Raw genomic sequence first — 15,863 nt, forward strand, 5'->3', positions numbered from 1 at the left:
TTGTGCCTTTTAGCGTGTTTTGCACATTTTTTCAACTATTCCATAATTATTTAAAATGATAGAAGTTGTTTGCCCTATTTATTTTAGCTGGGCAGATGTGCTTGTTTGAGTTACACTGGTTTGATTTGCACTTTTCACAAATTGTGACTTTTTGATAAGAGGACTTCTGCCTTTTTGATAACAAAAATGCACAATTTAGGCCACTTTAAAAATAAGAATGAATAGCCATACAGTATAAGTAACAGGGGGCATGGACACAATCAAATCAAACAGATTGTTTCCAATATCAAATAACACTACAAAAAAGAGTAATCAAAAACCAAATTGTAGAAAGCATAGCAAGAAAGCAAGCAACACTTTATTAGATCAATTAAAACAAATCCATTTAAAAAGACAACATAAACAAAAAAAGTTTATACATTATACATTATTAATAGATCACAGTTAGCCTATATAGAGGTATAGAAGGTATAGTCATCAGAACAAGTCAACGTATTCATAAAATTCTATTGCAATATTATGTTAATCCAACCGGAAAATGGTCCCTAAGAAAGTGATATACCACTACTACACCTACCACTACATTTCAACTTCTTTTTTTATTTTTACAGTTAAAGAAGGCAAAGTATGTGACCCACTTTGCTCGGATAAGGGCTGCTGGGGTCCTGGTCCTGAACAATGTCTGTCCTGCAGGAACTTTAGCCGTGATGGGACATGTGTTCCATACTGTAACCTAACCCAAGGGTAAATTCATAGCTCACATTACACATTATTACATTACATTATTGTTTATTGTGTGCGTAATTATATTAATGGCTGACATTTAATGATTCCTTTTTGTTTTGCACAGAGATAGCAGAGAGTTTATGAAAGATGGTGTTTGCTTGATGTGCCACCCGGAGTGTCAGAAGATGGCAGGGGCGCTCACCTGCAATGGAACAGTAAGTCTGATGCCAATACTTTGTCCCTCAAACTACTTCTCACACTTTCATACAAAACAAACATTTCTTGATTTTCAGGGTGCCGACTCTTGCACACAGTGCGCCAACTACCGAGATGGGCTACATTGTGTGGACAAATGTCCTGAAGGAGTCATGGGGGAAAAAGGTCCAATCTACAAGTATCCCAGTGTTAATAAGATCTGTCTACCATGTCATGAGAACTGTACAGCAGGGTGAGCTAACTTTCTTAATGATAGCCTTATTTCTAGTATGCCTTATACTGAAGAGAGACTGCTAGTGTCAGTTTAACCCTTTACTTAGCAGACAAATGTGTTACAGAATATCCATTGAAGAAGAAGTTGGTATTTGCGTTGCAAATAAAATGGTAGTTTTGCAATTATTTCTGATGCCCGTGCTATTTTATGTGTGGGTGGGGGACACCTGACATCTATTACTTTGGAGAATATATTCTAAAAGCTCACAGATCAGGTTTTTATTTTTTACGGTATGCTAGCCCTTATTTTCAAGGATAGCAAACTGACCTTTTTGAATATATCATGGCTTGTACACAACTTTTCTGGCGAATAAGTTTCACCCACATGCCACCTTCAAGGCTAGTGGGTGGGGGGGAGTAGGTGCATTAACTTTTTTGAATACACTAGGACCTGGTGAATGTTATAGCTCAGTTCATTGGTAAGCAGATATACCAAGGTGATCGTGGCCGCTTAATATATCCAACATTGGAGTATCGTGCTGCATGATATCCCAACTCTTGATAAATTCCCCCCATATGTTTATTCAAATTTCAGATGTCCGTGGACAGATATTTGGAAAATGTCCTATTTTTTTTCACATTTGGGGACCATAAAAGTCAATGGGGGTTATTTATCACTAGGCAGGCTCTTTGTGATTGTTCTTTAAATGCCTTTGGAGCTTCACTGCCCTTTAGATTCATTAAAGTGGCATTAACCCTTTACTAAATCGATTTGCAGTATCACAGCAACAGATACACCAGGAGGGGAGTGCCCATGACCAGTCATTTTATGTTTAAGACACTATTTCTGAGTGGGAGGGAAAGGGCCGTGCTAATTTAAAACCCTAAAAAATTTTTAAAAACCCATTGTGATTTTTTGCCACTTTTTTTACACCAAAAAGTCAAGAAAATCCTATGATAAATGACACCCAATGGGTCCACAAAAAACTGTGCAGTCTGATGCATCAGTTGTTTTTTTTAGCGGATGTGAAAAAATACCAAACCAATGGATGCCATACGCACATGAAAACAACCCATGTGGATACAATACTGACACAAAACAGACTAAAAAGATATGTATGTTGTAGATGCACCATAGACACGTCTGCGTGAATAAGCCCTAAATGAGGTTAATTGTTGATGGATCTCAGAAAGGGATCTTTTCTAATCTTAGTGCAGATTGTGATCTAAATGTTTCCAATCATAAGTCTTTAAAGTTTCCTCTAACATAGTCTGTCTTTAGTGTACCCATGTGACCTGTCGTTTCTCCATTAGTAATATAGTAATCCTCTTTTCTGACAGATGCAAAGGTCCAGACATACAGGACTGCAATAATTTTGAGAGGCAAACAGCTGCAAGGTAAACTTTGTATTGTTTGTTTTAATCTGAGCCTAAAATTCTGTAAAATATAATTCATTCTTTATTAAAACCCAGTTATAAATAGGGCATAATTGGATGTGACCTTCATTCTTTCCTTATAGGGATAGGGATTGTTCTTTCAGATTTTGGAAAAGATATTTATATATATAATATATGTAAATTTTGGCAGGTGAATGTTTTGAACTTTGATAGAACTTCGCAGTAAATGTGATTCATGCCATAAATTTATATTAGTATAATAATATTTTTATCTAACATCTGAGATACAGATATACCACAGGTGTATTTGTCAGGAGTAGAACAAGGAAGAATTTAAGTCCCCACATTGTTAAAATTGTCCTGGTATTTCCCTGATCAGCCATGTGGGATAAAGAGAAGTCACGATCTTTGGCTGGATGTACCAGTCTGTGAGGGGAACCATGAGAACAATCATCTTGTGTTCCCCATGCCAGCGTGTCATGTCAGCTACGATCAGTAAGGGTAGCTATGCTGTGCAGCGTCTTAGACTGTTCCTGCCTATTCTATCACGCTTAAGGCAACAGCGTAAAGACATTACTCATCATATGACATCACTGCAATTATTTCAGCTTTCTCATTTCCCTGTAAAAAAGATTGCTTCCCTCAGCTAAATATCCTGATAACTACTAAGTGTACAAGAGCTACTGCTAAAAACAAATCTAACCCAATAAATGATTATGATGGAGAAAACTGCCAACATTGACTTACCCCATACAGCTTACCTTTTTAATCCATTAGCAGACAATGGAAATGCACTCTTATCATGCCAATTGTTAGACATTATTAGTATACTAAATATATATTTATATTCTTGACTATACAAAGTAGATGTTTTAATAGTATTAGAATACATATTTATGGTATATTCCAATGAACTAAAATTTCTTTCTTAAGACGCAAGATTGACATTGTGAAGTTAACAGACTGGCGGACATTTACTATGGGGTGTCCGCCTTTTTTGTGCATCCTTTCTTTTTTCCGACCCATTTATTACTGATCGGCGCCAGAAAAAAAGGGATTTTTCCGCCTCCTCTGCCTCTGCTACAAAAAGGGGTGTGGACACAATTAATATCTGTCTGTCCCTTCCATTTTTGGGCACTGAAAAGTGGTGGAGAGTAGACCAGAAGAAAAATGGTTTAGCAGAATACTTACTTGCGCTCAGGACAAAAAATTGTCCCAGGGACAGAAATATTAAATATGTACCTCATTACCGACAGCTAATCGGAAACCAATGCAGTGGAGGCAAGGAAACTTTATAAAATTGTCCCCCATTGTGTTTCTTTTTTTCATATAAGAGTTTTCAGACAGTTATCATGTGTAGTCTTCTGCCCTCTAGAGGCGACTAATGCAATGTTCCTAATTCATTCACACTAGGTTCTAATAAGCAGAGAATGATTTAGCGCCCACTGGAGTCTGTGGTCTCTTACTACACCTCTGTATGCCTACAATTATATATACATTCAGTACCCAAGAAAGGTGCTTTAGTTTAATTATTAAGTTGAAATTGTATGTCAGTCAGAACTGTATATTTTATAATTGTAGCTGCAGACAAAAAAAATTTTTTAATTGGAATATCCAAATTTTTTGCTGTAATTGGACCAAGGATTATCAATAAAGCTTCATTGCAGACACCTTACAGCTGATTATTACAGCCTGGGACTATAGTGAAGCATCCAGAGAGCTTCACCAGTGGTCACAGAGGGCAGAGAGGTCGTCTGTAAGTCGGGTGTCTAAGTCGGGTGTCATTAAACCTAAGTGGAGTTAAATTATTACCAGGTTTCAGAAAAACAAAAACAATGTCACTGATAAAAGTAATTTTCTTCACTTTTCTCTTATGTGAAGTTTTCTATACTTGTACTTGTACTTGTGCTAGGAAAGCTGACAGAGTGGCCGATATTACTTCCACAAAGCTTATCAGTCACCCAGCTTTTCTAGCATCCGAAATAGCTTCTCCATGCAGAATGTCATCCATTAACATCATGTCCAGGAATGTATCACTAGACTGACTTTCATTTTCAGAAATTGGTTGATTTTTTAAAAATGTTACACAAAAAGACAAGGCACACTTTTTTTCTGGTACCTGGCATAATTTTTTATTGTAGAATGAAATAATAAAACTAAACTGGGATCAGAAACCTAGATCCTTGATTATCATATAGTTTATTACTATTAGATGGGTCAATCAGGCTTGATATATGATATCTTTCACATTTTTTCTTTACAGTAAAACCCATGCGATGGTAGCCGGGGTAGTTGTTGTGTGTATATTTGTCCTGTGTTGCTGCTCTCTGCTGGTACTACTGTACTGGAGAGGACTGAGAATCCGAAAGAAGCGAGCTATGCGACGTTACCTGGAGAGAGGAGATGTGAGTGCTATAACCATACTTGTAATTTTTGCCTACTGCAGGAATGAGACATTCATTAGCATGCTCAGAAGTGATTAGTAAAAGTTTATTTTATTACTGTCAGTCGTATTTTGTGTTAAAATACCTGACATGCAGGAGTTGGGTAGCTTTTCTTTGTAGAGCAGTTATCAATTAACATAAAAGCCTTAAAGGAAATCTACCATCAAAATCAATTATGATAAACCAGGGACACTTACTCATAGAACCATGCACTGTGACTGTTGTAATCTTCTTATATTTGGGCTGCCACATTGATCTCTATGGAGCTGATGGAAATTGCCGAACACCGTACACAGCAATGTCCGTCAGCTCCATAAAGATGAACGAGGCAGCCCCGGCCATGCTGCTCCACTTATCTCTGGGAGCCACGAAGGGTCCGACAGGGGTACATCAGACCCCATGTTCTCGTGATCTGCTGGGTCTCATAACTGAGAGCCCCACCGACCAGCAAGTTATGCCCTATCCGGTGGAACACCCCTTTAAGGATTATTCCAGTTTCATCATTATTCCAGTTTTAGGTACATTTAGTGACATTTTCCTACTTTTATAGCAATTTTTAGTGTTTTTATGGTTTCTGTCATTTAAAAGAAACCATCAATAATATACCTAATGGATACAATACAGATTTATATATAGTTATCAATGCTTTGTCTTGTGTGTCTATCCTATATCTTTGAAAGATTTTGTATCTCCTGTAAAAAATATGTAGGTTACTTTCTACTGAAGAGCAGCAAGCAGAAATCTTAAAATTTTTATTTGGATTCAGAATGCAAGTTAATCCCCTTTAAAACATTAGCAAGTAATTGTTTGTCCTTTATCTTGCTTTCATCTTAGGCTACTGAGATATTGGATCCATCAGAAAAAGCAAATACTGTGCAGGCTCGAATATTTAAAAGCACAGAGCTGAAGAAACTCAAATTTCTGGGATCTGGGGTATTCGGCACTGTGCACAAGGTATTGTATGAGTTACTATTACTTTGCTATGTTTCAAAATACATTTACTTAAAGGTGTAATCTTAAGCTGCATTTGTTGGATAGATTATTATAATACGTGCATGTATCTTACCAGACAAATGTTGTTTATAATATATTTTCTGCCTTATGGATATGCATGTTGTTCTTACTTATGTATAATTATAATTATTATTATAATTATATCTGGTCTTAATGGGTATGTTCAGCATTAGAAAAACATGGCCGCTCTTTTCCAGAAACTTCCCCACACCAGCCTATTACTGTCATACCAGACTCGTGTTTTGCTCTTTCTGTAGACAGTCCTGTGTTCCTAATCCTAGACAACTCCATTTTAACATTCTCTTTTTTAACCATGGCCTGACATATACTTTCCTCCATGCAGGGTGTTTGGATCCCGGAAGGAGATTCTGTTAAGATCCCTGTTAGCATCAAGGTGATTCAAGATCGCAACGGCTGTCAGACATTCCATGCAGTCACTGATGTAAGTGCTACCTGCTTTTTTATGTTTCAGGTATTAAAATTTATTTTAAGTTTATTTAAAGGAAATCTACCAAGATCAAGCATGATAAACCAGGGACTCTTACTCATAGATCCAGGCACTGTCACTGTGGTAATTTATATTTGTTATCCATGGCCTCCTTCCTTCTAAAATTAACCTTTAAAGTTGTGAAAGGCTCTGTGATGCAGATTCACAGGTTGTTACACTATACAATAAGCACTTCCCCCCTCCCACTGTCTGTTCAGCGCTCATGGATTGCTGCTGCTGCAGTGTAATAGTATAATAACAGCTTGTGAAGCTCTATAACATAGCCTTTTTGGCTCATTAGCATCATTTTAAATGTTGATTTTAGAATGAAGGAGGCCATGGATAACAAATATAAGAAGGAACCACAGTCATGGTGCCTGGATCTATGAGTAAGTGCTCCTGGTTTTTCCATGCTTGATGGCTGATTTCCTTTAAAATTATGGTTTATATAAAGAAAATGTTGAAAAATGTAATAAGTGTCTTTTTTTCATGGTCAGAGCTAAGCTGAAATAATCATCAGTCAGTGATGTAGATTACTATTGTGGTTGGCATTGCATTGGAGGTAAAGGGGGTGGCTTCACTGTGCCAAATTCCACCATACTTAAAGGGGTGGAAAAAAATATGGCTACTGTTTTTCCTCTATCACAGGCACAATGTTCATAAATGGTAATCATTGTTTGACTCCACAGCACATGCTGGCGATGGGGAGCCTGGATCATGCATGTATTGTACGACTGCTGGGTATTTGTCCAGGTACACAGCTGCAACTGGTCACACAGCATTTCCAAATGGGCTCCATACTTCAGTATGTGAGGCAGAAGAAGGACACTGGTCTCATTGGCCCCCAGTTGCTGTTAAACTGGAGTGTTCAGATTGCCAGGGTGAGTCTCACTACACACACACATACATAAATACTTAAGGTTTCTACTGTAACATTTTTGGTTTGTGTTGAATATTATATCAGTTATGGGGATACACAGAATATATACTTCTCTGCAAATACTGATCATTTGGTAAAATATATTTGATGAATTTTCAATTCATCCAAATTGATCTTTATTTCTCCCCTGAAGAGGGACTTTACTTCCATGTATGTTACATTACTCCTAATAATAATAATACTGCTAGGTAAAATGCTGTTAGTATATTGTATTATTAATGTTTGGAGAACATGATTTGCAGAGGTGTAATTTGAAGCTGGTGGGCCCCAATGGAAAACCTTTACCTGCCTCTTAATTACGTATTATTTATAGTGATAGACTCTTTATACATGGAAAATGCACCTAATTGGCCCCCTAAGGCATCTGCCCCTGTGTGAAACCACACTGTCCGCCCACTCCCTCCACTTCATTTACACTCCTGATGATTTGGAAATTAGAAATGTGTTGAAAACTTCATGCTTGTCTTTCTTCAGGGCATGTACTACCTGGAAGAACATCGCATGGTTCATAGGAACCTCTCAGCTCGCAATGTCCTCTTGAAAAATATCAATCACGTGCAAGTGTCGGATTTTGGTGTGGCAGACCTGTTGTACCCAGATGACAAGAAGTATTGCTACAATGAGATCAAGGTTGTATTTTATCTCTACTGATTCATATCTGCTGACAAATTATCACAGTACAGATCAATACCATTAAATGCAAAGCAAAAGTGCAAGCAATTCTAACTGCAGCCATCTAGAAGCTTATTGGAAATATAGTTGTTGTGGGCAACTCCTCTACTTAACATTTGCATTCATTTGGAGTAATATCCCTTGTTTAATTCTATATTAGATCCTAAATTCCCACACAATAAAAGCTGACCTCTAGCGAGCCCTAGTTTACCGGGTATATTCAAGTATAAGCCGAGGCTCCTCATTTTACCACAGAAAAACAGGGGAAACCTATTGACTCGAGTATAAGCCTAGGGTGGGAAATGCATTGGTCACAGCTCCCCCCCAGTATATAGTTATTCAGACCCTTACTCCTAGTATATAGCCAGCAAGCATTCCCCAGTATAAAGCCGGCCCCTGCCTTTGTATATAGCCAGCCCCCTGCCGCTGTATATAGCAAGCCCCAGTATATAGCCAACCCTCTTCCCAAGTATATAGCCAGCCCCCTGCTGGGTTGTTCCTTCTTCTAGCATTATATCTGATATTTTATTGTATATTATTTACTGTATTATTCTTTTTATTTCTACCGTCTTACCTTTTTTCTCTCTGACTCTATTCAGACACCCATCAAATGGATGGCACTTGAAAGTATACATTTTGGTAAATACACTCATCAAAGTGACGTGTGGAGCTACGGTAAGTCTAATGTCTCATAAGTGGTGCACATCTGTAAAATTTCATCTTTCCTCTCACCTATTGCTCATGGGTATTTCTCCTTCGAAATATAATAATGTTCATCCTGTTGTGACTCTTGAGCAGCAAAGTCATGGGGTTTTGTTTCCTTCCAGGTGTGACATTGTGGGAAATGATGACATTTGGAGATGAGCCATATCCAGGTATCCGTCTATCGGAGGTACCAGACCTTCTTGAGAAAGGGGAGCGACTTCCTCAGCCTACAATCTGTACCATTGATGTCTATATGGTCATGGTGAAATGTGAGTCTTATATTTCCCTCATCTATTGCCCCTTGTCTATCAGTTGATACTCTTCATGCGGCTGATCTACGACATATATGACTTCCATCTTAGGTTGGATGATTGATGAGAATGTGCGTCCTACATTCAAGGAGCTGGGAAATGAGTTCACACGTATGGCTAGAGATCCTCCTCGCTACCTGGTCATAAAAGTGAGTGATTTCACAATAATTGTCCATAAAACTTTTTTACTTATTAGAAAGTACAAATACCGGCAGGTACCATCAAGAAATTGAAAATGGTCCAACTCCAAGATGATATATTTATAAATATAAAAATAGAGAATAGTTAATAGGACCAATACTTACATGACAATACATACACAAATAGTAATCAATTAAATAATACTTAACATGACCTGAACAAAATGTTTCTACCACTAGAAACTTATTGAAGTTCGTTGATTAATCCTCTTGGTCTTTTTTAGAATTTGAAGTTTCCTTTTGCTTTCTCTATACAGAGAGACAGTGACGCTACTCAGATACCTCTGCTCGGGGATGCACCACAACTGAGTGATAAAGAAGAAGTGGAGGACATTGAGACAGATTTAGGCACAGAGGAAGATGAAGAAATGGGACCACATCCAAAAACTCCAAGCACTGTCTACGCTTCTCGACAGAGAATAGACTATTCCAGAGTGAGTTCTTTTTTTCTTACTATCACTGTTACTATACTTTCATTCAGAAGTGCCTAAATACATGTAATGTATACAATAGGGTGTGTATATCCAATACACAGCATTCATTAGATTAACATGACAATTTTCTGAGAACATCCAAGCAATAAAAAAATAAACGATTCAGAATATATTGATCTTCATTTTCTGAATATCTTTCTTGGAGTAATCTATAACTTTAGATGCTCGTAATTTCCTATTGCAGACATATAGAGGGTTAAAAGTTAAAAAGGATTCTGCTTTGCATATTATAGCATATTATATATGCTTATTGTAGGTGATAGGAGGTTTATTGTTGACCCTACTATTTTTCTATTTTTGTTCTAGAGTCAAAGTGTGCAGAGCTCACTTGCTGGATATCTCCCTATGAGCCAGAGCATTGGTACTATCAGCAAGAAGGTAACTACCTAGCTGAGAAGAATAGCAATATGTTGCAATAAATATTTTTGTGACTTATTTTATATATGTGTGTGTGATTTTGTGTGTAAAATATAGTAAGCTAAGTTCACCAGAATTCCTGCATACTTTTCACCATGCTTATAGGAAATCTACCATTTGCTGTTATGCATTATAAACCAAAGATAACTTTAGAATGCTGTAGCTACACTGATGCAGAAACATATCTTGTTTAATCCCTGAACTGAGTCGTTTTGCTGAAAAGACAATTATAAAATTATGATAATGAGGCTATGTTGCTCCTGTGGCTAGCCAGGCGCTTCTCCTCACCCTAATTATGCACTGCTTCATCCTTGTCCTGCCCAGCATAAGCGGAATCACTGTGTTGTCCCTGACAGGTAGAAGTAATTAATGGTTGCACCCAGCTGCTGTGTGTAAGTCATTCAGCTCCGGTTGATTAGTCCTGTCTGCAATGGACAGTTCAGGAAGCTCTGTGTGTAATGTGTTATCAGTTTACACCCACTTTTCCCAAGGTTCTGAATTTTACAATTGTTTTTTGAACTCGGTTCAGGGATATGTTTCTGCATCAGTGTAGCATTCTCAAGTTAGATTTGGTTCACAATGCATATAAACAAATGGTAGATTTTCTTTAAAAACTTTTTCCAGCATTCTAGACAGCACAGGGAATGGAGCCAAATGTGTCAAAGGTTAGTTGCAAAGTAAACGACATTGGCTAGAAAAAGAAACCAACTTGATCATATATCTTAAATCACTTGGCTAAATCTGCATATCGTCAGACTACTTGGTTTCTGTTTATGCAGTCTAAATATTAGAATTTTAAAATGTTTTATTTTATTTCAGAGTTCAACACACCGAGCTGATCCAAGTCCAAGACGTGCAAGCAGAAGAAGGCAGGATTCTGTAGGCCGCACAGTGTCCGAGTCATCCGAAGGTTGTTGTACACTATCTGACATGGAAACAATAGAGGATGCATCATGCGGATTTGGAAGCCTGAGTCGTAGCCCTCGCTCACGTTTAGACAGCGCTTATCGATCCCAGAGGGAAAGCTTACTTGCTGGTACCCCAGATACTGACAGCGAGTACATTATGCCTGAGCTTAGCCAGGGAGGTATGTACACATGACCTACACCTGAAGCATAGCTAGTTCAAATTTTGGCAGAGCTACTACGCATGCACAGAGCTCCAAAGGAGCGCCCCGTGAAAGCGTATTTAGGGAGCAATTGCAGAGGCTACTGGGGTGTGGAGTAGCCTTAATTCCCACTGTTTGGAAAGGCTACCCCACTCCCCAGTAACCAGTCTAGAAAATATACATATTTACTTAAAAAGTTTAGATTAGTTTAGAAAGCCTTATAAAATTAGGTAAAGATAGATTAGGGTTTTGTAGGTTAATAGGAACATACCATCAGATCCATCTTCATAGGTAGCTTTCTGATGGTAGGTTTCCTTTAATTGTATTATAGAATATTAAATCTGCACAAACATTAATGATTTACATTTTTTTACATTCTTGCACAGATCTGTCAGAGGATGGAACACTTAAGTCCTTAGAATCCAGATCATTAACCCCATGTATGGCAAATGAAGAGGATGATGATGAATATGAATATATGAACAGGAAGAGGCCGCAGTCGGAGCGGCTAGAGTATGAGTACATGGACATTCGAGGAGCTAGGGATGGAAACCGAGAGAGCATCAATTCTACAGGGCAGGACAATAAAGATGAGTATTATGAATATGAAAACAAGGAGGACTATGAATATATGAATGAGAATGGAAGAAACAACCGGGGTGAAGAAACTGAGGAAGAAAGCACAGATTACACCTACATGAACCGGGGTAGCCAAATTGGGAAGGATAGCGATTCAGATGACAAACAGGGCTATGAGGACATGAAGATAATCACAAGCCAGGCAAGGGCTTTGGACAAACCCACAGTGGTTCCACAAACATGCCATAGAGAGGCATTACAAAAAGGTTATATGCAACCTCTGCGAGAACTTGAAGTAAAGGACTGTGCATTTGATAATCCAGACTACTGGCATAGCCGCCTCTTTGTTAAAAATGACCTACAACGGACATAAGAATGTGTCCGGCAGTCTCATTCCTTATTCTATGTTTTGTTGGTGTTCGTATCTTTATAATATCTTGATATGTACCATGAAGACAATTGCATATAGAGCCCTTTTCTTATGGGACAGGATGGATGGGCCAATTACTCATGTCAGCAGCAGTTTCTGTAATAGGGCAGGATACATCTTATAGGCATCTCATCCTAAGCAATGAAATTCCAGGAACTGAAGTCACACAGGTTATTACATGAGTTTTTACAAAGAACACTACTTATTTTATAAATGAAAAAGTAACATTTCATATTTCCACCCAGTTAGATCCCTATGTCAAGTCCAGTTATTCTAGAAAATAGGGTGACAGATTTTACATAATCATATTAATGGTAAATGAAATATTGACTCATATCAACGAACAAACCATTACTTTTACCTGCAAAATTATGTAATACTATATATTCTTTTTTTTTTTTCAATCTGTACAGCAATCAGACAAGGGTGACCTCTACCCTCTCAGTTATCCTCCTAAATAGATAAGCACTTATGAATTTATTACACTATTGTATACATATTTCCAAATGAATGCCCAAAACAATACATTATAATGCTACACTGCCATAGTAAATATCGACTGAGAAATCAAGAGATAAGTGTAACAGAATCAGACAACTACTGAATATTTCTGAAATTGTTACAGTATCCCTGGAGACTATCATTTTCTCTAAATGCATTCAATTTAGAGAACCCTGGCGGTTCTTTAAGGATATGTTTCTACTTTAAATTGTACAGTAAATAACAAAAAAAGATAGCACATCTTAAGCCTGCTCTATAACTGCAGCAGGCCTTCTATGGAAATAGTTGAAATGTAGATTGTATATTCTCTGGTTGTCAATGACCCTGAGCAGTTTTTATACTGACTTGGTAACTTATTTGCCATAAAAACTAAGACTGTGGACATAAAAACAACCAAAACTCATATATTTTTCACAAAATGCCTATTTAGCAATTTCTAACTTATTGCTTCCTGCTCTGTCACAGGTTTTAATTGTATTGGCATCCTGAGGACATGAATACAGTAGAAAGAAGGAGGAGATATTCAGATTATTATTGTAGCTTCCCTCCAAAGTCCCCTGAACAGGTAGAATCACAGGGCTCGCAGCAGGAGTTCCACTGTTAATTCATCTCTGTCCACACATTTTCATTACTCCTGCAGTTTAAGTCACTTTAAAATACCTGTGAATGTGGTACGTCCTGAGATGCCTGGGACAGCAGGAGGAGGTGTTAGTCCTGTCTGGTGAACATCGTGCTGGGGTAATGGCCTGGGTGCTCACAGAGAGGTCTCCGAGTGCCACCTCTGGCACCCATGCCATAGGTTTGCTACCACTTCCCTAGCCTAAACACATATTAGAATTGTTGGCAACAAATGAAGTTATTGAACTATGTTTAAGTTCACTCACATGAAAAAATGCTGCACAATGTAGATACTCTATGTATAGGTATGTTGTGACTTCTCAGCTTAGTTCTTATTGCACCATTGTATTCCACGGACACTTTGAAAGATAATTTTTACTAAAGGGTAGGACAAATACCATAGACTCAGAGACCTATTCTCAGAAGCTTATACATTTTTCTGGGCCTTGAAGTAAGGACTTCCATAGATATCAATAAAAAAAAACTCAAGCCAGGGTTAGGCCCCCAGGTTACCTGTCCCTGAAGTTTTGTCTAGTCCTTATTTAGCACATCCTACATGACTACTGATAATTGTGTCTGAGGCTTCATTCACACGTTCCATCTGGATTGCATTTCAAACAGACAAAATGTAGAGGGGCTCTCTCCGATTCAATAGAAACACAGTCCATCGGTAATGAATGCTGGTTGTTGTGTACATGTTGCATCGTATCTGCAATCGAAACGAGACCCTCTCCGTTCCGCCTGGATTGCGTTTTGAAACGCAATCCAGATGGGACATATGAATGCAGCCTCAGTATGCTGGAGAAACACCTAAGCACAGGCTGAAGATGCTGTAGCTTGTGGTTGGCATTGATAATACGCATCAGTATAAGCTGTATTTCTGAACTTGCTGAAGCTATGTTCCATTGATGACAATGTGGATTTTCCACTGAGATGTATCTGGTGTTTCAAGTGTAAACCTACTGATAAGAACTGTGTGTTTATTTTTTGTAATGCATAAAAAGGTATATATTTTTATCATGTAGCATAAAGTTCATGGTGCCATTGTTTGCACTACCTCCTACATGGCATTGACTTTAGTGTGCAGCTATGTAACGATGGCTCCTGTTATTTCTACACAATGGCATCAACAGAGCAATCCATTCCTTAGGACATTACTGTAAGTCATGGTCTGCATCCTTAAACAATAATAAATCTTTACTATATAGAGCCCTCATATTCTGCAGTGCTTTATAAATCATGTGGTACATATACAAACAAAATAAGACATTACAGAGCAATAACATTGTCATATGAAACAATAGAAGTGAGGACCCTGCATCCAAGAACTTACAATCCTTGTGGCTATGATATATCTATATATACATTGATAAAATAATTGCCTCTTTGCTGTATGCTGGTGACTTCCTACAGATATAAATCCTGCTAATGTTTGCACCTTTCTGTGTATTTGTTCTAACAAAGTATCAGTCGGTTTTGTACATTTGTATGAACATTGTTATTCAGAGTCTATTTTTGTACATTATTTTTGTACCATTCAAAAAAGAATGAGAATTATAACATTGGGTGCATATTCTAAGGGTCACATGGTATTGTCAGAACAAAGGGGGCCTTGCTGACCGAAGCTTCCAAATGTCCGCTGTCTTTTCTAAATTTTCCTGGAAATTTAAACATGGACACTGGTTACTATGTGGTACTGGCGGCTTATAAAGCCAATGTTTTATAAAGGGAAATGTAGATGCAGAATCACTCTGGAAAGAAGTCTCATCTGTCAGTCTGTGAGTCATTTAATGTATAAAGTAAAAAAATGTATCAAATAAAATGTCTTTTTATACAGAAACAAAATCTATTAAATGGATAATAATTATTTTATTTATATAGCGCACACAGATTACGCAGCACTGCACAAAGCATGTAAAATTGGTCCCTGTCCCCATGGGGCTCACAATCTAAACAACATAACAGTATGTTTTGGAGTGTGGGAGGCAACAGGAGGACTCTGAGGAAACAAGAGGAAATGCACGCAAACATGGAGAGAACATACAAACTCTTTGCAGATGTTGACCTGTGTGGGATTTGAACCCATGACCCCAGCGCTGCAAAGCAGAAGTGCTACTCATTCAGCCACCGTGCCGCCCTAAATGGATGCATCTTTATGATTAAATAACTAAGATAATTTTCTGTGCCCCCTCTTTTCCAGTGACGACCTATAAAGCACCTGTTTGTTATCAGATAACAAAGGTCAAGGCAGGTCATCTCTGCAGGAAATGACTGGTCTCAGCAGTGACCTTTACACCTGTGACACTTAAAAGGGACCTGTAACCAGGATCACACATTTTCACCTACTGACCGGTTCCCATAGTCTTCTTAATACTATTTTCCAGTCTGTT

At 37.9% G+C, this 15,863-nt stretch overlaps 1 protein-coding gene across 1 annotated transcript in view; it reads left to right on the plus strand.

Annotated features, from left to right (window-relative positions):
* ERBB3 (erb-b2 receptor tyrosine kinase 3) overlaps positions 1 to 15,283 on the plus strand; it is a 59,827-nt gene extending 44,544 nt beyond the window's left edge. Inside the window, exons 13-28 of the mRNA XM_072135063.1 lie at positions 612 to 744; positions 851 to 941; positions 1,020 to 1,174; positions 2,497 to 2,553; positions 4,817 to 4,958; positions 5,832 to 5,951; positions 6,355 to 6,453; positions 7,188 to 7,379; positions 7,913 to 8,068; positions 8,710 to 8,785; positions 8,938 to 9,084; positions 9,178 to 9,275; positions 9,584 to 9,760; positions 10,127 to 10,198; positions 11,057 to 11,324; positions 11,732 to 15,283. Of these exons, the coding sequence (XP_071991164.1) occupies positions 612 to 744; positions 851 to 941; positions 1,020 to 1,174; positions 2,497 to 2,553; positions 4,817 to 4,958; positions 5,832 to 5,951; positions 6,355 to 6,453; positions 7,188 to 7,379; positions 7,913 to 8,068; positions 8,710 to 8,785; positions 8,938 to 9,084; positions 9,178 to 9,275; positions 9,584 to 9,760; positions 10,127 to 10,198; positions 11,057 to 11,324; positions 11,732 to 12,297 (2,549 nt within the window). The 3' untranslated portion in view covers positions 12,298 to 15,283. The remainder of the gene's footprint in view (positions 1 to 611; positions 745 to 850; positions 942 to 1,019; positions 1,175 to 2,496; positions 2,554 to 4,816; positions 4,959 to 5,831; positions 5,952 to 6,354; positions 6,454 to 7,187; positions 7,380 to 7,912; positions 8,069 to 8,709; positions 8,786 to 8,937; positions 9,085 to 9,177; positions 9,276 to 9,583; positions 9,761 to 10,126; positions 10,199 to 11,056; positions 11,325 to 11,731) is intronic.
* The last annotated feature ends 580 nt before the right edge of the window (positions 15,284 to 15,863 follow it).

This window comes from Engystomops pustulosus, chromosome 2, assembly GCF_040894005.1.
Source record: "Engystomops pustulosus chromosome 2, aEngPut4.maternal, whole genome shotgun sequence".
Classification (NCBI taxonomy): Eukaryota; Metazoa; Chordata; class Amphibia; order Anura; family Leptodactylidae; genus Engystomops; species Engystomops pustulosus.